Raw genomic sequence first — 25421 nt, forward strand, 5'->3', positions numbered from 1 at the left:
GTCGAATGTAACTTCGCCTATTGAAACGGCAGATTCCCTTAATTAGGACAACCTGGTAACAATGCGCGCTCTTTGAGTATTGAAAATAAACAATTTTCAGGATAAGATGGAAGATCGCAGACAAAAACTATTATCGGAGCGCTTAGAAAATATGTCCTCCAATAAACTTATCGGGTAAGAATTAGAGCACGAAAACTCCATGGGAGCTTGATCGGCGTTTGAGGCATTGTCTCTTCCTAGATGGTGTCGAAGTCACTCTTTCGCGTACGTCTGTTTTCAATGTTAATACCCCATTGAAACAAATTCAACGCCATTGTAAGCCAAAAGTAAGAAAACGTGTTTTGTATGAGATAAATTTAGTGCTTTAGTGTTTAAACAAACGTACGTCTCCATACTTGTTTCCTAGCTGATCAAACCCGTTAGCCAGGTTTTCCTGCAAAACGAGCTTCAAACGTGTTACTCAGTAAACATTCTTCACCTTTTGAAGATCAACTAACGTTACTGTTATTTTATTTTATTATTATTATTTTTTTTACTTCTATTGGCCTGTTAGCTTATTTTACTCCAATAAAGAACAAACAAAACACCCTGCCTGACAGGCTAGATGTAATACTTTACTAGGGTAAATAAGTGCACACTACTCGGCACTTTATGACCAGCTCCCAGTTGGCCTGATAACTCAGTTAGTGGAGCACTGCACCGGCATCGCAGGGGTCATGGGTTCGAATCACGTTCAAGGCTAAATTGTTTTTTTTTTTTTTTTTTTCAGGCTTTCTTTTCGCAACTGCTTCAGTTGCGTACTAACTGCGAGGATCTTTCTTCTATTTGATAGTCGGTACTTTTTGTATTATATTTCTTGGCTTGGCCGAATGTTTGGAGGCGCGGACTCATAATCTGGAGGCCCCAGAGTCTGACTACTGGCTTGGATTTGTTTCATGGTGGTCACCTGTTCAAATCCTCGGCCACCCTTTTTGTAAATTGACTGTGGCTTTTCTCGTGTGCTTAAAGTCATTAAAAATAGTTTTAAACTACGGAAATTCTACAAGCATAAAATAGATTTTTCATTACAAATCATGTCAAGGAACTTAAACCTTCTAGCAGGTCAGGCGTCCTTTGTTTTGTTAAGACATAGGAATTAAGCAAGCAGAAATTTTGTAGACTATTTCATAATCAACCCTTTTCACTAAGTGACTTAAGAAAGACAAGTATACTTTCACAAAAAGATTATAGTTTCCTTTCCTTTAAAGATCATGTTTGGGTCCTAATTATCATCTTCTAAGATGATTTTAAGCATTTAGGCACATTCTTTCTCTACATTGAAATCTAAAACTGTTCGGTAACCGTTCTCTTCTCGATTTTGTGTCACTTGAGGCTAATCACTGTTTATTTTATGAAGCTTTAAGAAGTAAAGGTATCCCACAGCATCTCCAGCCGTCAGCAAATCGGTTTTAGTCGGATGCCAGGCTAATCCCCAGATCCCAGAGGCCGCGTAGAACACTTGAACCTGGTCACCAGTAGCACAGTCCCAAATGCGGATAGTTTGATCCAAGGCCCCGCTCGCCAGGAACTTACCATCGGGTGAAAAGCTGACCATCCTGATCTCAGACTCATGTCCCCTCATCACACGGATCTCCTGCCAAGTGTTAGTATCCCACAGACGAACCAACTCATCCTTTGAGCAAGTGGCTAACAGCTTCTCGTCGTTTGAAAACGTAGCACAGGTGATCCAGTCGGGTTGCGTTACGGTGGTTACGTGCTGGAGATTGCCGCTGTTCCAGATTCTTGCGGAGTTGTCTATGGAGCTTGTCAGGATAAACTTCCCAGATGGCGAAATTTCAGTATACTGACAGAAACGTTCATGGCCTTCCAAAGTCGAGACCTTGCTTTGTGTTTGTAAATCCCAGACGATCGCACCGTTCGTAAACTCGCCAACAGAGATCAACTGCTTGTCATCCATGGAGAAACGCAGACACCAGGGAAGCATGGACTCATCACAGTCCAACACGATGTTGTCCTCACCAGTCTCTCGCGACCAGATGCGAATTTTGAGATCGTCTCCAGCACTGGCGACCTGGGTTGAGTCACGTGAAAAGGTACATGCGCGAACCCCGCAGGAAAAGGTTCTCTTCTTCTCGTGTCCATCGTAGATCAGGGAAACCTCAAACGTCTCCATGTCCCAAACACATACCTGGGAATTGACGTGACAGAAATTAGGAGAATACTACTAACACTGGATTTTAATCTCTTTTTCAGTATCTCATCGGTGCGCAACTAATTTGGCATCAGGTTAAGATGCGGGAAAAGGTAGATTAATAATTAACCTAACTATAGTACAGAGGCAAACTAAGTGGGGACTGATGCAACTGTAAACATGGCCAAACTCCTACCCCAACCCTTCTCCAAGTAACTAACAAATCCTGTGGGGCTAAATTAATTGAAATTTTTCCTCTCACCTTAAAGTCATCCGAGGCAGAAGCTAGCCATTTCCCATCATCAGAGTAAGCTACACTCCAACAGCGTTCCGGATGAAAACGCGCCTTCTGCAGTTTCTCTGCAGCTGTTGCGTCCCAGACGCGCACCGTTTTGTCACAAGCTGCGGACGCCAGTAGAGTGCCATCTCCATTAAATGCCACATCCATCACCCAGCTTGAATGACCGCCCAGCAAAGCAAGAGTCCTGGAACTGCTGCTGACGTCACGAGCTTCAACATCATCAAAGGTTGCGTCAAAGAGGGTGACAGTATGATGAGCCGATGAACCTGCAGCCAGTAGTGTGCCATGATCTGTCCGGACAAAAGCTACGGTGGAAACGTCGTTTGGCAGATTAAATGTCCAGGTCTTCGTCCCAGTTTGCACATCCCATAAAATGACGTCACTGTCCACGCATGCTGAAGCCAGGTACTTTCCGTCAGGGGAGAAACAGACTGACCAAATAAGGGATTTAAAGTCAAGGTCTTCATGGCCCTCCAAAGAGTCTTTCACGGGGAAATTTGGATTATCGTCTCTCTGGTGTCCCTCTAAAGTGAGCCGGATTGTTTTCTCGTTGAGGTCCCAAATGAAGAGTTCCAGTTGATTACCGCATGAGGCAGCAACTGATTCATCCAGTGGTGACCAGGCGCATGACATAGGGAAGCTTTTGTGTCCTGAGAGCGTCTCTAGGTGCTCTCCAGTGTGTAGGTCCCAGACTTTCAGGGTCTTGTCTTTCGAAGCTGACAGAAGTTTACCTCCATCTTTAGAAAAGGCGACGCAAGTGACTCTGTCTTCGTGTTCGTCTAGAATCCTTCCAAAGGTAACAAGAACAAAGTCAGGTACTTTGAGAATTCTCAGTTACAAATTTTCATGAAGACTAATGGTGTTCAGTGCTTTCTAAAAACTAATTTTGTGGCTGATTATGCCATCCTTAAGAAAAGGCGTCACTGATTATGGTGAATTACTTGTGTTAGTTAATTCACATTCTCACCTGACTCAGACCATTGTCAACCGAGCAACGAGAAATTGAGTTATTATTTCATAATGTTCAATCTCACTCACATCGGATTCGCCACAAGAAGGGGATAATAACATTGATAACATGACATTCCGATTGTTTGTTTGGATGTTCTACCACTGAGCTGAGGTGAGTGTATACTATCATAGGTGGAACTCCGGTCGAATCGCCCTTCTATACCTCAGTGATAAAGCATCAAAATTAGTAAATAATTATATACCAACCTAAAACATTCATTTGCCGGAAATCTCCAAAGTCTGATAGTCTTATCCGCAGAGGCAGACGCCATTACTGTCCCATCCGGAGACATCCGCACGCACGTGACAGGTCCGTGATGATCCTCAAGTTGGGCATGAAGCTCCCCTGTTTGACTGTCCCAAACTCGAATGGTTCCATCGGCTGATCCAGACAGCAACGTCCTGTTGTCCTTTGCAAAGTAGGTGGAGAGGACCCCCTTGGAGTGACCGCTGAGTTCAAGCTCAAAGGCTTCAGGAACCTGAGGCTTATTCACCCACTCTACCCACCCCTCTGGGGCGGGAATGTTGTTGGGGTCTGGCTGGTCAAATGTTCCACTTATTCGCTGCGCTTCCTTTGCGATCCACTGGTGTTGTGGATAGGTCGCTGCCTGCTGGTATGTCAGGAGCGGTGATCGGCTCAAGATGTGAATCTCACTGCGTAGGAATCCCAAGATATTTTGAAGATCCTCAATAACCTGAAAAAAAAATCATTCATCTACAACTGACTTGGGAAATTGAATATGCTTCTTGCTTTTCAAAGTCATGCATTGTACCCCGAGGATAATCTTAAGGAGTAAGTTGAATTACAAAAGTTGTAGTGTGTAGAACTTCGGCATCGACAGAATAACCAATAAATTAAACACCTTGCTTAGTTAGTCATTATTTCTCTTTCGTTCAATTCTATTTTATATTTCCCCTCTTTTTTCACAAACATAGCATTAATGAACAGCTATGATTTTGTTTGTCTGAAACAAAAGGATGTAACTAAGGGGCTGTTTACATGAAAGGAGGAAGATCCTAGCGCTAGGAAGATCCTAGAAGGCGGATCATCCAAGCGCCATATATTTTCTGTATTCAGTTTACATGTAACAGGTTGAATCTTTGTGGATCTCATATTCTGATTGCATTCCGTGAAAAATTGAACTTAAAATTACCAGTACTACTGTAAAGTACCAATCAACAATAACTCACACGCATTTTATCATCTGGCTGCATTTTGTCGCCTCATGTTTTGTAACTTTAGAGTCTGTTGCATTCTTTCTTAGTCAAGTGTCTGCTATACTAATTACTTAGCATTTCTAAGGCCTAGGGCAAACGTCGAATTTTAGTCGAACTTAATTCGTCGAACCTATTTATTTTGAAATAGGCGCATGAATGGTGCGACGTTTGCCGCAATTAAGTTCGACTCAAATTAATTGGTTCGACTCCAGCATAAGTCCGACTTGCCAAGTCAGACAATGCGACAGTGGTTCGGCGTTACAGCAAACGCCGTTCTAAACACGCGCTGAACTTAATTCATAAATCATGCAAATTACAAATTAATTGACTCAAATGTGATGGACTGCGCAAATGTCACAAAAATACCGACTCCCCCATTTGCCAAACACTATTTCCCCTCCTGACGAGCATGCGCTGTACAAAGGCAACTTCGCGACCAGGAATGGCGAGTTATCGAAAGTCATTGATGACATCGCACGCACAGCGGGATGGAAATGTGTTTTCGTGTTTCATGAACACTAAATAATTATAAATGATTGAAATGCGAATTGCCTATTTGCAACAAATGCTCAGTGTTTGAGTCTTCTCTTTTTATTTTTCGCAATTAATTGCCAAAGAAAGGCCCGACGAGCATTGTATTTCGGCATTTCGCTAGCAAGTCCTAGCAAAAACTAGCCGTGCATCGAGTGAATAACACGGGGACACGTGCTTATTCCCGTGTTTCATGAAGTGCAACTTGTGAATTAGGGTCTACGCAGGTTCGACGTTTGCTACCACGCTAGAATTAAGTCGACTCTTTGTCGAACCTATTTTTAATAAATTCGACGCGACTTAGATTCGACGTTTGCCCTGGGCCTAGGATGTAAAATTCTCTCTCGATAAATATTTAGATCGATAAATATTAATAAGCGTTACAGCATTGTTAAGTTTACTTGTCTTTTATATATGTAACTATATGTGCATTCCTCCGTAATTGAAATATTTTAGGGTATTAGAGCAGTTCTGTCTATTACTGAAAAAATCCGTTTGTTTCAACAAAAGTGTTCAAAAAGGAAGAAAATCTTTAGAACAAATAGAATTACGCGACATGGAAACGATTTATTTCAACTGACCTGAGGTTCAGCTTTTTCATCCACAGAACAACGTACAGCCTTGGAAGCCTCTGCAAGCAGTCCATACCCCATTCCCGCCATGCACTTCGCTTGAACAAACTTCAAATCTCCCAGAGTACTTCGCAGCCTCTTAAAGTCGCGTGCCTCTAGCAGCGCTACGGGAAGTCGGTCCAGTTTCCTCAGATTAAGAGCGACCGAAGAGTAGGCGTGGGGCTGGGCTGGAATGTCGCGTTCTTTGCCATATTTGTCATGATACTCTCCATAGAAGTAGTCAGCGATGCTGCAGTGAGCTTGTTTGTGACGGTCACCTTGGAGATACCGCTCTCTGGCGACTTCTAGGAACTGTCTGTAAGTTCAATTCCACTCGGTTATTTCTGTTATGGAATGGACGTATGGAAGGGGACGGGGGGAGATTTTGAAAGTCATAAGTGTAAAGCAAGGATAATTTTAAGTCCTTGCTGCTGGTGTCGCTGTTCGGGTTAGGCAATGTACTTCAATGGCTATGAATATGCTTTCTCTTTATTTGTGTATCATGAACGATAGAGGAAGGGCTGGGGATTTGCCATGTAGGTAAGTTTGTTCTCTGGCGAAATTTTCTGAGGGGAGCTTTATCTTTAACATTTAGAGCTGCGCTGCCGGCTTGTATTTGGTAAGTTAGCGGGGATTAAAATCGTTTAACAAAAACAAAAAATACTTAAGCAAGCGAAAATTAAAGTTGATAGCCCACGTTTCGGCGTCATCGTGACACCATTCTCAAGGCAAAGTGGATAACGATGACGCCGAAACATCGGCTATTAACTTTAATTTTTGCTTGCTTATGTTTAAAAAAAATCATTACTGATCAAAACAAAAAGTACTTGTAAGAGAAAACAAACACTTTTACCTGTGAAAGAAAGCCAGCAGAGACACACCGTAAGCTCCTCTTTCCACCAAGAAAGGACGGAGATCATGTTTCAGACGAGCCAGCAGTAAGGGTGGCAATCGGCGCTTTGGTGGCTTGTGCCGGACCAACACGTCTTGTAAGAGTTCATCATCACAACTCAAAATATTAAGAATATCATCTGAATTCATTCCGTCAGTTGCAGTGGCTAGCAGGCCTAGGATTCGCTCGACCAGCATTTGACCGTGGTACTTTTCGAGATCCTGGTACAGAGATTTAATCATCCCAGTGACGTCTGATTCAAGAGTGATATCAACGGGGTTCCTGTTCACATGACATTAGATAAGTGTTAAAATAGTTCTTTCTTGGACTCATTGCAATAGACCCTTCTCCAAAATGGCGGCTGAAAATTCAAATAAGTTAAAATTAAAAACGTATACCAGCACTACAAAGAGCACTTTTACTTTAGCTACCCTGCAAAGTTTCAGCATATCAGGTGTACATTAATATCAGCTGAGAAAATGTAAGTTGAAAAATGAAAAATTTACAGACGTTTGTTTGACTGTGGGTATGACGCATACCCCCAGTCACACAAACGTCTGTACATTTGTCAAATTTCATCTTACATTTCCTTAGCTGATACAACATCTAATGTGCTGAAACTTTGCAAGGTTACTAAAGTAAAGGTGCTCTTTCCAGTGCTGGTATCAGTTTTTCATTCAGTTCAATTTTAACTCATTCAAGTATGTTGTCGCCATTTTGGAGAAGGGTCTATTGCGAGCTGAAAATCTTTTAAGCTCTTTTCCTCCTACGAAACGTCTTATTCTTAAATTTCTTGACGTTAACGTAAAATTCATTAGGTCGAAACAATGTGTTTTTCAGCTGCAATATCAGACTTACACCGTGTTCTTTCAAGCAGTATAAAATGCTTTAAAACTCAAGTCATCTTGACAAAGAAATATAGTAATTTAAAAAAGAAATGTACAGGAAGTCAGGCTTTTTGGCATGTTCTTGAATATTGCATGTTTACTAACCGAGGGATTTCAACGGGCAGAGGAAGCCAGAAGACGTACATCTCGCGTTCGTTTTCTCGCAATATTTTGTGTATAGATAGACGTTCAAATTCAAGGAAATTTATCCAATTTTTGTCGAAATCGGAGAGCCAACAAAACGAAGTCAAGGGGAAAGTTATTTTATGAGGGGCCACTGTAACAAAAAATTTGTTTTACTTGTATGACGGCCAGGATAGACATTTGTTGAAGAGTAATTGCAAGTACAGAGGAAGTGGACACCCTGTGAAGGCTTTTAAGACAAGTGCTCGCTGTCCATCGGTCAGTGTCCTGTGCGCTGATTCAAGCCAGGCTTCTAAGATGACAGGTCCATCACTCTCCTCGAGTCGGTTCACCTGAAAGGGAAAGAATCACCACTGGGAATGTTAAAACCAAACTAAGTAGCTTGAAGGGATTTGTTCAAGTCGCGGCCGGCGAAAACAAATGGACGGCAAATGGGTGGAAATAGTGTCTAAATTCTAAATTTTAGTTTAAGAAATAGAAATAACATTCAAGTGTGCTTAAAATTAGATATGATTTTCGCTTTTAAATTTCCCAGGTGCGGCCATCTTGGATTTCATGACGTCATTGCGTTGCTCTATTGTTTCACACAAAAAAATTCTGCTTACTAATAATAGCGGCAACGCAATGACGTCATATAATTCAAAATGGCGGCGCCCAAGAAATTTCAAAGCGAAAATAGGCGATAATCATAAAAACACTAAGAAACAAAGGTTTGTTGTGTAGAACAATGAATAGGCCATTTCGAATTGCTTTGAACCTCATTGTGAAAACGAAGTTTCGTGAACAGTTTTTTTATTAAATTTGCTTTCATTCATAAACAAACACAGCTTATTTTCACATGAGAAAGCTTTGCACTTGGCCTCGCTTTCGTAATAAGGTTCAAAGAAACTCGGAAACGGCTTATTACCAATGTCAGGGGTGAAAAATTACAAACATTCTACCACTGATCTTCACACAACAGGCAAAATAATTGTTGATGATTCATAACAACTCTCTCTCGTAGAGGTCACTTGTGGACTGTGTTGGTGTTTGAAATTTCCATTTATCTTTTTACTTTTTGGTGTTTAATATGAAAGAACAAATTCTCCTATTTTGTCCACATATTTTTCTTATAAAAATACTGTGGAGAAGTTATTAAAATATAATGAAAATTCACCTTAATTGATCATATCCTTAACTCTCATGACCTCAGGGGTTAAATAAGCATTGATATTACAAGGAGAAATTTGATGCTGATCACTGTTAGGGCTTAAAGGGTTAAACTTGCATATGTCATATTATTCGAAATTTTAAAAGTATATTTTGAGCCATGTGTTTCAAGTTATTTACCTGTAAGAACTGTCCATCGGGTATTCCAAATGTCTTCAAACGCTGCAGACACCCACCCTCCTCCGGCAGGGTAGATACTATTATGTACACATGCGCAGGAAGCTTGCGTGGAAACCATTCCAAAAAGCGCCTGGCGCGGTCCTCGTCAGTTAACTGATCCAAGGAATCAATTATTATGCACAGCGGACGTTCTTTCGAGGCATGCGACATAAACTTCGGGAAGACTTCGCACAGGCTTTTGTAGTCTCTTGGGACCTCGTCGCTTATGCCATGATATTCAAGCTTAAGTTGTTTACAGAAGCTTTCTGTTAGCGCTCGACCTGAAAACAGATTCACTGAATTGAGAACAAAGTATATATCAGTCAATGACGCAGGTATCACGTTAAAGATCAAACAAAAGTTATTGTTATATACCTAGACTTTCACTCAACAAAACGAACACTGTGATTGGTTGATTCTTGGTCACGTGCCCCTGATCAAATACAAATGTATCTCGACCGGGATATAATTCCTCAGTTGTTGCCCTCTCAGTTGTTTGTTTGTTTTGCTGTGATTTTTGAAGAGAAAGTCTAAATATATAACAAAGCACTTAATGTATGGTCCCTCGGGAAACTAGTTAGTTTTGTTTTCCCTCGAGTCCTGATATTTCCCTCGACTTCGTCTCGGGAAACATCAGGACTTTCGAGAAAAAAAAACTGTTTCAATCGGGACCATACATTAAGTGTATAGTGTACAGCCTAACGAGCATAAAAGGCCTCCGTTTACAGGTTTTTCAACCGAAACTGTTGGATTTAAAAGACTCGAGTTTACGCCACACACAAGACTGAAAGGTAGAATGGGTAACTGGACATCTGGCCTCAGTTGTTCAAAGAGCGGATAACTTTATCCACTAGATAAGTCGCTATCCAGAGGAGCAAACGTACTCCAACCAATGCTTTTGCCAAGTTTTCCACACAATCCCATTCTTAAAATTACATATGCTTCTACTCTATTCCCAAATTATAGGACTATCGGGAAAATCTTGCACACATTTTATCTGCCGGATAGCGAACTATCCGGCAAAATTATCCGCCCTTTCAACAACTGGGGCCTTGTAGTTTGACGCTAACATAATTATGGTTGGCACTTCTGTACGATGAGAGAGAATACCAAAAACTGCATTGTTGGTTAATTTCTTTAGAAGTGCGCCATGGCTCACTAAATAATAAATAATAAATAATAAATAAATTACCCATGTCGCTTTGCGGGACCACTCGTAGGCTTTCCGACGGAAAAATTATCGATGCAAGCCCGTTTTGAGCTCCATCTAGTTGATATTTTAGTGGGTCTTGTCGCGTCTTTAGTAGGGACAATAGATAATTGGCTTCGAGTGTGACTGTTGGTTGGTGGCCTATTTTGAAGGATTTTTTCTCCAGTATCCAGGAAACAAAATAAAATTATCAAAAGGTCGATCTCTATACGAGAGAGCAGCCATTTGGAATTCTGCAATGCATGTTCTTACCTATAAAATTTCTGACAAACGTGAGATTCGCGTTTGTTTTCTTTAAAAAATAAATTCATACACATGCTTTTAAGCTCTATTAAGAGCTTAAAGCATAAAAGCTATCAACTTGACAGTGTTCACTCTCACCCAATTGCGGCTTAACGACAAATTACAACTTTGCTTGAGCTACATTTAACGCTCTTACAATTTCAATGTAACGACGAATTACAACTTTGCTTGAGCTACATTTAACGCTCTTACAATTTCGATGTAACTGAGAAGTGAAATGAAAACCATTTTTTAGTTTAGATCATTTGAATTATTGTCACAAACAGCTTAAAAACGATTGGCAAGAGGAAAAGATGCTCGCCAACTGGGGTTTAAGTCATCTCATTAGTAATGCGGAACATAGGACAACCGGTGTCAATTTTTTTCGCCTATAACAGGTGTAACTTATACGTTTTGTTTTTTTTTTTAAATGTTAATTATCCTGTCCTTTAGAAAAGTTCGTGAAACGGCGTATGGTGATTCTCTTGACTTTAAAATGAAAGAGTTCGATGAAGTACTGTACCTTATAGATATTTATAATGCATTAAGAGCATTGTGCCTCGGGTAGTTTGTAAATTGGATTGCCTGTTGTTGGATAATAGCCTATGAAGAGTGTACTCAAACAAATAAATAGTTTCACTGCCGCATGCTTCTCAAGACACAGGCGGCTCAAAACAGTTCGGAAAAATAACTGCTGTTGGCCCCCTATCACATTTTCGAGCCTCCCAAAGTCGGGTTTAATTGTGTGCTATAGATTACGAAGATCTAACATAATCACGCAAGCTTACACTATTGTATTTTAAAATCTCTTTTTCTTTATGTGGTTTTGCTTAAGTTGTAGCTAAGTCCTATTAAAAATACATACAGACAAATCACAAATAAAACTTTTTAATACGATGCTATTGACATGTGTTTGTTATTGCGCTTCTTTTGATGGCTTTAGACTCCTGCTGGTAATTAACGTTTTTACTTGTTTTGGCTGCCTCGGTTTTCCTCGTCAATAACCGGCTAGTTTTCAAAATAAGTTTGTCTCCAGAATCTTCGCAAATTTGCATGTTATCAAGAAATATTTAAAAATTAATAGGTTCGTTCTTCGGTCAGTGTTGAATTAATGACGTATTAGAGCTAATAAAGGTGTTTCTACTCAACTTGGCGCGCGTCAATTCTCACAAAAGAAATACGACATACTTGGCACAGGGTGAAAAGAGGCTTATTTAAGCTCTAAATGTAAGAGCGCATTACATGTTGGCGACAGTGGACAAGTGTTTTTGCAAAGGATTTGATATAAAGCGACAATGGCAAACCAAACAACCCCTTATAGTACCGTATCCGCTGTTCATGGCGAGCAATGTCCTGATACAGAAGAACTTTCAACGAGTTCACCATTTTTCGTTGCTTCTCTCGTTTTCGTGTCAACGGTGAATGTCTTCTTGCTTTTTGCTGCTGTGGTCGGAAATGCGATGATTGTGTGGATACTTCGCGGTGTCACTTCAATTCATCCTTCATCCCGAACACTATTCTACTCATTAGCGGCTAGCGATCTTTGCGTCGGCTTCATCGTTCTACCACTTAATCTTATTTACCTAACATCTACTGTAACGGGCAATGCAGCGCTTTGTTTTAGCACGCTCCCTTATTTTGATATATTTGGATTCGCCATGTGTGGAGTATCCCTGCTAACCACCGCGGAGATCAGCGTTGATCGCCTCTTAGCGCTTCGTTTAAAGCTCAGGTATAGACAAGTGGTTTCTCTCAAACGCGCGCGCGCTGTTGTAATAGTAACCTGGCTCGTCAGTTTCACTGCTGGATTAACAAGTTTGTGGAACAGAGTCGCGTTCAATATCCTACAAGTAATCGGCGTATTCCTTAGCGTTGCGGTTTCTTCCTTCAGTTATGCATGGATTCAAGTTATTCTTCGCCAGCGCGAGAAGCAGCAAAAACAAAGACAAATGGCGTGGGAGGAGCGGAGCCAGAGCATCAGTACAGGCAGCAGTTTCTGCAACGTGCGATTCAAGAAAACCGTATCTACTGCCTTGTCTGTATACTGTGCTCTGCTGTTGTGTTTTTTTCCTTATATGATAGTTTCAGCAGTTTGGGCAGTTTACAGTGGAAACGAAGTGGTGCTTATCTGTCACGCTTTTTCCCTCACACTGTTGTATTTTAATTCGGCTTTTAACCCTGTGTTGTACTGTTGGAAGATTAGAGAAGTGAGGAATGGAGTGAGGGGAATATTTAATCACGTGAACTGTAAATGATCAAAACGAGACGATTCATAACTAAGTTGAAAAATTGAGAAAGTGTCTGCGCCTACCTAAAACAATCTTAGTTTCAACAATTGATGCGTAGCCAGGATAAGGCATATCAAAATATTTATAAATGTTCTTTGGCTAAAATTCTAAAAGAAAATCTGAGCCTTCGGCTGTCAAACTACAGCATTCCATCAACGAATGTAACATATATCAAACAGAAAAAGATGAGACTAAAATAATAAAAAGAATAATGCGAAAATAAAAGGCGTTAATTGGGAGAGACATGTTTTTTAAAAAGAATGGCATCCTTACAATAATTCAGTCATGCATATCAATTCAATTATATCCAGCGGATATAATTATCCGCCCTTTCAACAAATGGGGCCTAGTAGTTTGACGCTAATTTAATTACATTTTGCAGTACTGTACGATGAAAGAAAATACCAGAAAGTGCCATTGTTGTTTACTTTCTTTAGAAGTGCGCAATGGCTCACTAAACAATAAATAATAAATAAAATAGCCATGCCGCTATGCGGTCTTTCCGACCAAACAATTATTGATGTTAGCCTGTTTTGAGCTTCATATAGTTAATATTTCAGTAGGTCTTTCCGCGTCTTTAGTAAGGACAAAAGATAATTGGCTTCGAGTGTGACTGTTGGTTGGTGGCCTATGTTGAAGCATTTTTTGTCCAGTATCCTGGAAACAAGAAAATAAATTAAAACAGCCTTCTCTGTTCGGGAGAGCGGCCATCTGGAATTTTTGCACGATTCTGCAATGCATGTTGTTAGCTATAAAAATTCCGACAAAAGAGAGATTTAGAATCGCGTTTACAGCAAACGATAAACGTGAGATTCGCGGTTGTTTTCTTTAAAAAAATTAATTCATACACATACTTTAAAGCTCTATTAAGAGCTTAAAAGCTTAAAAGTATAAAAGCTTTCAACTTGACAGTGTTCCCTCTCACTCAATTGCAGCTTAGCGTCGAGTTAACTCTTTCTTTAAGCTGTATTTAACGTTTATATAATTTTGATGTAACTGAGAAGTGAAATAAAAACCATGTTTTAGTTTAGATCATTTGAATTATTGTCACAACAACTTAGAAACGATTGACAAGAGGAAAGGATGCTCGCCAACTGGGGTAAAATTAAGTCATCTCATTAGTAATGCAGAACATAAGACAACCGGTGTCAATTGTTTTCGCTTATAACAGGTGTAACTTATACGTGCTTTTTTTTTTTTTTAATTTTTTAAATGTTAATTATCCTGTCCTTTAGAAAAGTTCGTGAAACGGTGATGCTCTTGACTTTAAATTGAAAGCGTTAGATGAAAGACTGTACCTTAATCAAAGCTATTTATAATGCATTTACAGCATTGTGCCTCGGATAGTTTGTAAATTGGATTGCCTGTTGTTGGATAGTAGCCTATGAAGAGTGTACTCAAACAAATAAATAGTTTCACTGCCGCACGCTTCTCAAAACACCTCTAAACACTTTGAAAAAGTTACTGCTGTTGGCTCCCTATCACATTTTTGAGCCTCCGAATGTCGGGTTTAATTGTGTGCTATTGATAACTAAGATCTAACATAATCACACAAGCTTACCCTATTGTACAGTTTTAAAATCTCTATTTTCTATATGTGGTTATGCTTAAGTTGTAGCTAAGTCCTATCAAAACACATGCAGATAAATCACAAATAAAACTTTTTAATAAGATGCTATTAGAATGTGTTTGTTATTGCGCTTCTTTTGATTGCTTTAGACTCCTGCTGGCAATGAATGTTTTTACTTATTTTTGCTGCCTCGGTTTTCCTCGTCAATAACCGGCTAGTTTTCAAAATAAGTTTGTCGCCAGAATCTTCGCAAATTTGCATGTTATCAAGAAATATTTAATTATTAATAGGGTCCTACTTCGGTGAGTGTTGAATTAATGACGTATCAGAGCTAAAAAAGGTGTTTCTACCCAACTTGGCGCGCGTCAATTCTCACAAAAGAAATACAAGATTCTTGGCAAAGGGTGAAAAGAGGGTTACTTAAGCTCTAAATGTAGGAGCGCATGACATGTTGTCGACAGTGGACAGGTGCTTTTGCAAGGGATTTGATATAAAGCTACAATGGCAAACCATACAACCCCTTATGGTACCGTATCGGCTGTTTATGGCGAGCAATGTCCTGATACAGAAGAACTTTCAACGAATTCATCATTTTTCGTTGCTTCTCTCGTTTTGGTTTTAACGGTGAATGTCTTCTTGCTTTTCGCTGCTGTGGTCGGAAATGGGATGATTATGTGGACACTTCGCGGTGTCACTTCAATTCATCCTTCATCTCGAACTCTATTCTATTCATTAGCGGCTAGCGATCTTTGCGTCGGCTCCATCGTTCAACCACTCAATCTTATTTACTTAACATCTACTGTTACGGGCAAAACAGCGCTTTGTTTTAGCACGCTCCCTTATTTTGATGTGTTTGGATTCGCCATGTGTGGAGTATCCCTGCTAACCACCACGGTGATCAGCGTTGATCGCCTCTTAGCGCTTCGTTTAAAGCTCAGGTATAGACAAGTGGTTTCTCTCAAACGCGCGCGCGCTGTTGTAATAGTAACCTGGCTGGTGAGTTTCACTGCTGGATTAACAAGTTTGTGGAACCGTTTTGCGTTCAATGTCATACAAGTAATCGGCGTTTTCCTCAGCGTTGCGGTTTCTACCTTCAGCTATGCATGGATTCAAGTTATTCTTCGCCAGCGCGAGAAGCAGCAAAAACAAAGACAAATGGCGTGGGAGGAGCGGAGCCAGAGCGTCAGTACAGGTGGCAGTTTCTGCAACGTGCGATTCAAGAAAACCGTATCTACTGCCTTGTCTGTATACTGTGCTCTGCTGCTGTGTTTTCTGCCTTATATGATAGTTGCAGCACTTTGGGCAGTTTACAGTGGAAACGAAGTGGTGCTTATCTGTCACGCTTTTTCCCTCACACTGTTGTATTTTAATTCGGCTTTTAACCCTGTGTTGTACTGTTGGAAGATTAGAGAAGTGAGGAATGGAGTGAGGGGAATACTTAATCGCTTGATTTGTAAATGATCAAAACGAGACGATTCATAACTAAGTTGAAAAATTGAGAAAGTGTCCGCGCCTACCTAAAACAATCTTAGTTTTAAAAATTGATGCGTGGCCAGGATAAGACATACTGATCAAAATGTTTATAAACGTTCTCTGGCTAAAATTCTAAAAGCTGAAATCTGAGCCTTCGGCTGTTAAACTACAGCCTTCGGTAGACAAAATGGAATAAACAACGAATATAAAATATATCAAACGGAAAAAGATAAGACTAAAATAATAAAAAGAACAATGCAAAAATAATAGACATTAATTAGGTACATTTTTTAAAAAAAAGAATGGCATGCTGACAATAATTCCAAGCCCCTCCTTAATCAGTACTCTATTCTCTTTAAAAAATGTCCTACCTAATAAACGCCTCTTATTTTTGCATTGTTCCTTTTATTATTTTACTTTCAATTTTCTCCGTTTGATATATTTTAGATCCATTTTTTATTCCATTTTGTCAATCGAAGGCTGTAGTTTGACAATCGAAGCGTCAGATTTTATTTTAGAATTTTAGCTAGAGAACGTTTGTAAATATTTTGATTAAGCTTAATTCTCTCAATATCAAGACAGAAGTAACCGATTGAAAGCTCGTCACCTTTCCTAAAATTGATCTGGAAAAAATATGGTAAGACATGTCATTGTTAAACCAACCCGATTTGTTTTAAAGAGTGTTTCAAATATTGTCCGAGGTTTTTTTGTTTCACAAAAAAATTCTCATTTTTGTGTCGTATTATTTTACATTTTATTCCATTTAATATAGATTAAAATCTGTATTGACAGTGATTACTTTTGGCTTAATTTTGATGGAATTCTGAGATTTTTTGGGAAAAACTAGAATCCAAAATGATGGACCCTAGCAACTGGCTGCTGTTCAGAATGATAAACTTCAAAGGAAACAATTTAAACGTTCTGTGTACCTGCTAAGATTAATCATCAAAGCTTCATTATAATAATTTCGTGCATTGCAGCGTATTTTGCAGGCTAAAATATATTTTAGCCCTCTACTCTAAGCCAATAAGAGAGAAGAAAATAACGTAGCCAGCCAATCAGAACTGGAAACAATTCAACTGTTCGCGCCGTTTTCCTTCTTGTTAGACTGGAGGCGCAGCCATCCACAAAGAAATTATTTTGAGCTACAAAATGGCTAAAAAACCAAACGAAGAAGCAAATTCTCAGCCGTCTTAGCTGGATGAAGAGGGCTATAATACAGAAACTCGTTGGCGATGGTGAGAATAATGACTGTAGTAGCTCCAAGCCTACGGCGAGGTGAATGTAAATTTGTCTTCGTTGAGCAAAACCCGCTCAGTTTATTACATAAGCAATTGCACAATTAATTTTAACACTTGTAAGTGAACATTTCTTCGCTGTTTACAAATTCTGTAATTTTCCTTTTGAAAACTTAGAAGCAATGGTTCTTTTGACAAATTTTGGGGTGTTCTGCTCCTGTTTTAAGCTTATGCGACAATGAAAGCTTTCGTACATTAAAATGACTCGACGTCGGCAGCGTTCAAGTATCGGCTTACCGCACCGTGTTTGATTCCTTTTCTGCATGCCCTCTCAACTTATTATTATTATTATTATTATTATTATTATTATTATTATTATTATTATAATTATTATCATTATTATTAGTATGTTTGTATTGTTAATTGCATTGTCACTGAAAAGCCCCACCAGGGGAGTGTCAATTAAGTATTGTATTGTATTGTATTGTATTGAATTGTTCTCAGGCGTAAATATGTTTTTGGCTCTTCTTAGAACTAAAAATTCGCCTGAGTCGGGCCAAAAACTTATTTACGTCCGCGAACATCAACTCTATTTTTACAATAGCCTGTGATTTATCGAGGTATCTAATGGTTCAAGAACTCTCAATTAGAAATCCCCCAAAAGTCAAGACGAACTAGGATTAATCTGGGCAACACACTTACCTCGCGTATTGTGCTATTGCTAAATACAGTGACTGGTAACATTATGATAGAACGGATTTCAATCCAGTGTCACTAAACCCAAACCAATGTAATGAGTCTGGTCAAATATGAGAGAGGCAAACAGCGGAATGAACCAATCAGAATTCGAAGCAAATACATGTAACCGGCGGCAAGCGCGGGAAAATGCGTACGAACAGGTCATGACTGGTTTTGGCTTTACTTCTCACTGATTGAGGAAGTGCCGTGAGCTTCAGTTGCTTACTAATCGAATAGCGAAGTAAAACAAAACCATGCAAAGCAAACGCGAAATTACTTTTGACACCCAAATGAAAACCGTTCTAAAATATTTGCTATGGTCGCCATACCAGTAGATGAATCAGGAGTAGTTCCGCAAAACCGATACACGATGGTGAGATTTCTGTCCCTGTTGTTTTCTTGCGTCTCCGTGACAACCTTAGCCATCAGAGAAGTCTTACCAACGCCAGACTCCCCGTAAATCACCAAGGGCTTTTTGGGATTGGAGCTGTTCACGTAATTATGGATGTCCTGCAAAATATCTTTGCGACCGTGAAACGAGTGCGTTTTGTCGCGGCAAAAGATTGCGTGACGCGTGATCTCCTCCTTCAGTGAATCAGCAGGTTTGAGCTTTCCCAAGACTTCGTGTAGATGGTCTGTCAGGATGTCTTTGACCCGTTTACACAAATCTAAAGAGGAAGAAAGAAAGAAAAAACAAACAAACAAAAGAAAGAAAGAAAAAAGATAGCAAACAAACTTGACGCAGTGTCGGAATTTAGGTTAAAAAATTCGATGCACCTTTTTTTGAATTATTTCGTATTTAACGCAATAGGATTCTATAACTGTGGAAAATACAGTATTATTGGACGTCAACACGTTTACGCTCGAGATTGTCACCACAATCAAGCATTACAGATCGATAGTGTTTACCAACACGAGTTTGCGAAATTGAGTCAGCCGTGCACGTGTGGAGGCGACTAAACACGCGATTGCATGGATATGATAAAAAGCTAGAGAGGACCAATTTTACAGTTATTATCTGTTAAGTAAGAATTTAAAGTATAACTGATAAACCTCTGTACGTTTTTGTACGTTGGTTGTCAACGTAAGATACACAGTATGTTGCCTTATATCATTACGGCATTCCAGTGCCGAATAGATATATCATACCACCAATCAATTGATCAAAATATCAGACAACTTCCTTATCTCTTCACTCCAGAATCAATAAAATCCCTCACGACTGTGTTTTTGATTCTGTTGATTGGTTTCAGTGCTTCTTGCTAGTTTGCTTTAAATATAGCGAAATAAGTTACACTTTGCACTTCGGTTTTCAATTTCATTTTTCACCTTACTTACTTAAGTTATTCTTGCAATTCTATATTGAATTCTGAGCTTAATGTTACTAGTTTCTTGTATTAAGTTATCAAGTGTCTTCAGTGGCATGTCTAGGGGAGGGGCCTGGAGTGCACCCACCTCCCACCCCTCCCCCACTTATTTTAAGACCAAAACCGAGACCCGTAGGGGGCCCGAGGTGCCGAGATATTTTGTTTCACGAAGGAAGCCGGCTAGAGTGAACCACCAATTTACCTGAAGGTCTAGATCCGCCATTGGTCTTGCACACGGCTTCTCAAGGTGTTACTTCAGAAAACGCATAAATTTATCGAGCAAATATACTCAGAGAAAACGTTGATTACTTGTGAAAACTCAGTTTTATCAACATAATGTTGTAACAAAACAAACTTAAAAGGAATGCATAATTAATATTATCCCCCTTCGTGTGCTGTTACCTTTAAGGTAATCTCCGTGCTTATCTTGTGTCAGACCTTCACTGCACCATCGCAAGGGAGACAAGAATTTCAGTATTCGTTTATCGCTAAGCGATGCTACCACTGGAATTCGATAGTCTTTTAGATTGGCTAGCAGCGTCAAACATTCTTGATCTTTCTTGCCATCTTCCTATAGGTGAAGTTATCTTCGTTAGTAGATAATACTGAATTAACACGGCATGTACTAAAGTAGCCTGTGAGTTATCTCTTGGTAGAAATACTTAAAAGCTAAGTGGAAGTGTCATAGGGTTCTTGACCTCTTTTGTTAAAAATGGTGAAATAAGACCTTCACTTAGCTACAAAATTTAATTCTAGAACAACGAGAGGAAAGAAATAAACTCAATTCTCGAAAGGAACAACTCGTGATCTGTTCTAGCGCATTTTATAAACAAAAAGAAAACCCCGGCATTAGCCTAACATTTTTCAAGTTTCAATCCAGTCCGATCTGCTCTGTCGCTGGCTAGAGGCACTAATAGACAGTTTTATTGTACCTCGTCTATAATTTACAACAAAACTAGACATGCAACTATTTTTTTTTTGTTTCTGTTGACAGACAAACATTTTTGGGTTTTGAAGTGACATCAAATTTGCGTGATATTTCCCCTTTAAATAAAAAAGCTAACCATATTTTCCTACCGTTAAATTAACGAATTCCCCAGCCACTTTATCTTCTTCTTTTATGTCATCAAACCTGCGATCGACAAAAATAGAACGATGGTTTCTCTCTGGATAAGTAACCAGGCCGCTTTCTACTTCCAGTTGAGTCATGGACACCATATATTTGAGCTTGTCTTCCTCTTTCAGTCCAGCCCTCTCTGCCGCTAACCGTAGATGACTCCAGATTGCCTTCTGCTCACTACGCCACTTCTTGTCAGCATTTTGTTGAGTTTCTTCATCTGATGAGTTAATGCCGGCAAACTTGGTGGAGATTGGTTGTAGTACGTAACATGGAGGAATCGAGTTGTCGTCTCGCAAATACCAAGACATAACCAGCTCTCGATCTGATTGGTCCTTGTTGCTCTTGGTGTCATCGATATGTCTGAGAAGGTTTTCAAATTCAACAGCGTCCACTGACGGGGGCAGCGGTCTACAGCCATACTTATCTCCCAATATGGCGATAAAAGCCATACCAAGCGATGTGTCTTGACATCGTTTTATTTCGTCCATACAAATGGTAACCGTACGCTGTTCATCCACGGACGTTTGGCGCACTCCTAAAGGAAGAAAATAATGTTGTTTTGGCTTTAATAACCCTTTCCTGCCCAAGAGTGCCATATGGCACAAGACGCAATAATGAGCTCAGTACTTGATAAATTTGTGTGAAATTTGCACGACCAAAAGATCTTGAAAACATCTATAAATTGAAGGCATAAAATCATGCCCCCCTCCTTTATGAGACTTGATTTACCACCCCTTCAATTTTTTGGATTTTCTTTCCTTTGTACGTTAAGGGTCCAGTTGATATCTTACAACAAGCAATGCACTGAGAGCTGTACAACAAGCTATAGTTTAGGGGGATACCCAGTATGTACAACGAAAAGGAAAATTTTCAAAGTTTTTCTTCTTTCTTTTTGGACTTTTCTCACTCTAATATGTGACCTCTTCCATCTCTGTTGGTGTGATTTATAGCACACCCCAGAAAACACCTTTTAAATGGTATATCACATGTGGTCTTCCAGGTCATAGTTAGCGATTTAGAAAATTCGGCATTTCCCTCGGGCGGGAAAGGGTTAAAATTTTCAAATTTTAAAGCTATTTTACTCTTGTGCCCGACAAAAAAGATGTTGCAATATTTCTTGCAAAGGTAGGAACCAATTTGCCTCTCCAGTAATTTAGTCAAGGATTAACCTCAAGAAGCAAAAATGCACTCTATCTTTGGCTCCAAACTTCCAGATCCAAAGCCGTACGTATTACAAAAAATTCGTTAGACTTTGAGTTTCACTTCAGTGGAAATCATGCAAGCAAAACTTAGGCATTCTATCCGAGATGGAAAGAACAGGCGTCACACGTATTTATTTATTTATTTATTTATTTATTTATTTATTTATTTATTGCGTTGTTTTGTTGTTGTTGTTGTTTTTTTCAGTTCTCAGTTAAGTTTCAGAGTCAGCCCAATCACTTACCCCATCGCAGGTCCACCACTTCAAAGCCAATTCCGTGTTGCTGGCAAAGCTCTCTGAGAGGCTTAAACACTTCCTCCAAAAGGTGGTTTCTGTCCAGTTTAGTGTCAGTGAAGGTTGAGCTCAGAAAGACGCGAATAGTCTTCTGCATTAGCCTCCGATCGTCAATTATCGTGGGACTCTCTGGTGAGCCTGGGGCCTATATGTAAAAGAGGCATTTTCCCGTACGTCAAAACTTTGTAGCACTATACCAAACACAGGTTAAGAGCGCATCTCCCTTATCACGTCCTATTTGATAGATAACTATTCCTGTTATGGACGTATTCCAATAATTTATAGACTTTGGCAAAAACCTTAAGAAATCGTTATAACTGACTCGAGAATTATCAAAGCCTTGTTTCCATGTCAGGAAAATCCCAGACGATCGGCCGGGAATTTCACCGTTTCCCGACCGTCCCAGATTTTTCCGACAAATAAAAACTGGAAATCGTAGACATTCCCGATCGTCTGGGATGGTTGTAGACAAATCGGGAAAATCGGGAGTGTTTCTATTTCCACGATGCGTCCTAGATTTCTGCGATGCTCGGCGATCATTCCCAGCAAAACTCAAGTTTGTACTGTCGGGGACGTCGGTGGCAGTTTCAGCTCGTTACCAATTCTCTGAATTGCTTTGCTCCAGTTCCCCACTTTCCCCCGACAAATAAAAATGGCGTCTGTCATCGATGAATACCTCAAATCTGGGATCTGGTGATTTCGCGATATCTCAGTAAAATCTGGGAAACAGTGAAATTTCCGATCGTCTGGGATTTTTCCTACATATAAAAACTAGGTTTAATAAAGAAAATTTTTCATTCAAAGACCAACTATAGCTAGAACAAGTCACGTGAACAATGACATCACAGATAATGGTTGTGAGACAAGCTTTAGGACACGTGACAAAGTTTGATGGATTGTAACTGAACTGAACAAAATATGAACGTTCAAGGATAATGCGGGCACTCTTTACTGCCCCACCCCCCCCCCCCTCCTCCGCCTACGCACCCTCCCCAACCCATATCCTCTCACGATTGGTATCTCATTTCATAATATGATACACAAGTCATTTCTATTCTTCGCCAAGCTGCTGATCGAACTCTTAAAGTCACGTTGAGAAATCACATTGAGATTCAAAGATGAATTAATTATTTCTTTTGTTTTTGAGCGTTTTTCAATTCGGTGTCGAAAGTATTTTGCGTTTCCTTTGGTTACACGTTGTGATTGGTTAGAAAAACCTGCGCCTTTGCCGGAAGCAAAACGAAAACCAATCGTGACTTGTCAAACTCGTTTTCCCGCGCTTTGCGTCGGATGCATGTATTTGCTTCGAATTCTGATTGGTTCATTGGCCTGCTTGTGTCTGTTGTGATTGGCCAGAGTAATTCCTCTGGTTTTGGTTCTACGACACTCAATTACAAACTGCCCTATTCTCCTAACCCTCGAAACCAAGCTAGAATTGGTCTATTCGATGAAAAATAACTTAGAGTCATAAAGACGAACTCACGAAAAGTTAGAAATGCCATTTCCCCTTTCCTACAAACGTTCACCGACGAAATCTGTTGCCAAGAGCCTGTAGTTCTCTCAGAAATTCGGATTTAGTCGTTTCTTTCGACAAAGTAGGCCCTATCATGGTTTTCGACGCCATTTTGACGAGTAGGCAAACAGGCTTGAAATAACAGTGTTTGTATGGAAATCCGATGTCAAATAATTTTAATAAAACATCGATTCTGAAAAATTCATGAATTGGAAACTTTTGGCCCTAGGAAAAGGATTTTAAGAAAAAAATTGGAGGGATGTAGCTGTGTCAGAAAGCGTCCAGTCGTGTTTTGAACTTTCCATACATTTCCCTGTAATTTTTTCCCGCGAATTATTTTAAGTAGCAGTTCACGGCTGGTTCGCTATACAGACAAATGTACGGAAAATTAAGTTCAAAACACGACTGATGAAACCTTTTATTATATTATTTGCATTTGAGATAAGGAGAGTATTTCTGAAACTTTCACTTTTAAAAATTATTTGGCTTTAAAAACGAAATTTTTCGAGGTTAAAATCTTTAAAATGAACTAAGTTTCCAGAAAACTGACTGCTTCTTCAACCGCAGGTTACCCCATGTCGTTTTGGAATCACGTGTTTTTCACATAAACACGTTGTGGTGTTTTAAATGAAGTATAAAGATGGAAAAACAAACCGAAAAAATTCCACTTCCGTCGTTCTTCTTCGGGTAATTTGCATTCCATTTTGTACACCAGTAGATCAAGATTCTTCTTCCAGGAATCTAAGACACTTAATTGTATTGCGAGAAGCGAAAGTGAAGATAAAATATCTAGGAGCTCTGAGCCATATTTTTCTAGCTTCTACCCAAATCTACTTTAAGGAGTGCGACTGTATTGTCGACTTCCTAGTTAAGCAAGGCAAAAGTGAAAGCCATAGAGGTCATAGAGCCCATAAGTGTGACGTTACAAATATTTGAATTTTTGAAATTATGGATTTGTTAGTATATTCGGAAAGAGCATAATGAAAATGCCTACTTGCCAAAAATCAGCATCTTATTTGAAGGATTTGTATGGAGTCATCGGGGCATAACAGAGCTAATATCTCGCCCCCCAAGTGCAATAAGATGCTGATTTTTGGCAAGTAGGCATTTTTCATCATATTCTTTCCGAATATACTAACAAATCCCTTAATTTCATAAATTTAGTTTTTGTGACGTCATCACTTTTGGATTCTATAGCACGCGAAGTATGACTCCTATAAAAGGGTTATAGTTCAAATAAAAATCATTTTACTGTTTGTCCGTAATACGAAACACTTTCAAAACACGTTTCTTTCTCTGAAATCAATATATATATATATTTTTAATATTTTCAGAAGACTTTCTGATCAACTTAAGTGAGCACTACCGGAACCTTCAGGAACTATGATTTCTCTGGAAACTGAAATAAATCAACATTTTGCATAATTATTTAAGTCTGAAAACATTTCTTTTGTATGTGCATATTTTATGGTTTCAAAACTGCTGAAGCTTTGGATCAGTGGTACTATAAACATTGTTTCTCAATACTGAAAGTATATCAACGGGTTTATGGCTATTGAAATAAAAGCGCCATTGCGCGGCTAACAATGGTAGAAATAGCCTGCGAGCAAGCTCCCAAGAGAGCTTGCTCGGCAGAAATGGCAGAAATGTCACTTTACCTCAAGTTGCGATTCGCGTTCTGCTTCTTGGGTTAAAACATTCGTATCACGAATAAGTATGGCTTCCTCGTTGTCTGAATGAGAAGGCGGGAGAGAATCCATAATCTGTGTTGTAGGAAGAGAAGAACGACGTAAGCTTTCGATGGAGAATCCAATGCTTTGTCTGAATGTACCATGTAAAGCGAAAATGCAAATTTTACTTGGCACGTGATCCGTGCCGACGTGGCGCGGGTCAAGTTTGGTGACATACACTTTTTTGTTACAGCAGTCTACGTCACGCATGCTCAGGTATTTCCTAGAAAGAAATGGGCATTC

The 25421-nt window shown here is 39.5% G+C and overlaps 1 protein-coding gene across 1 annotated transcript; it reads right to left on the reverse strand.

Moving 5' to 3' along the window:
* Positions 1-479: 479 nt before the first annotated feature.
* LOC146459543 (NACHT domain- and WD repeat-containing protein 1-like) lies at positions 480-25421 on the reverse strand. Its single transcript, XM_085089453.1, has 12 exons — positions 25107-25421; positions 21885-22080; positions 20398-20975; positions 19723-19891; positions 18283-18621; positions 9116-9435; positions 7943-8118; positions 6717-7037; positions 5834-6179; positions 3711-4198; positions 2454-3279; positions 480-2188 (listed from the first exon to the last, which is right to left on the reverse strand). Exons 1-12 carry the CDS (start codon positions 25386-25388, stop codon positions 1373-1375), a joined length of 4857 nt encoding a protein of 1618 aa, XP_084945579.1. The 5' UTR covers positions 25389-25421; the 3' UTR covers positions 480-1372.

The sequence above is a fragment of the Pavona decussata genome, unplaced genomic scaffold (assembly GCF_977016875.1).
Source record: "Pavona decussata unplaced genomic scaffold, jaPavDecu1.1 SCAFFOLD_219, whole genome shotgun sequence".
Classification (NCBI taxonomy): Eukaryota; Metazoa; Cnidaria; class Anthozoa; order Scleractinia; family Agariciidae; genus Pavona; species Pavona decussata.

Coding starts and splice junctions, on each gene's coding strand:
- LOC146459543 (XM_085089453.1), bottom strand. CDS start 25,388: ATGCGTGACGTAGACTGCTGTAACAAAAAAGTGTATGTCACCAAACTT. Junction 22,081..25,106: donor AACGCGAATCGCAACTTGAG/GTAAAGTGACAT, acceptor TTTTACATATAG/GCCCCAGGCTCACCAGAGAG. Junction 3,280..3,710: donor CCGGCAAATGAATGTTTTAG/GTTGGTATATAA, acceptor TACCTTTGGAAG/GATTCTAGACGAACACGAAG.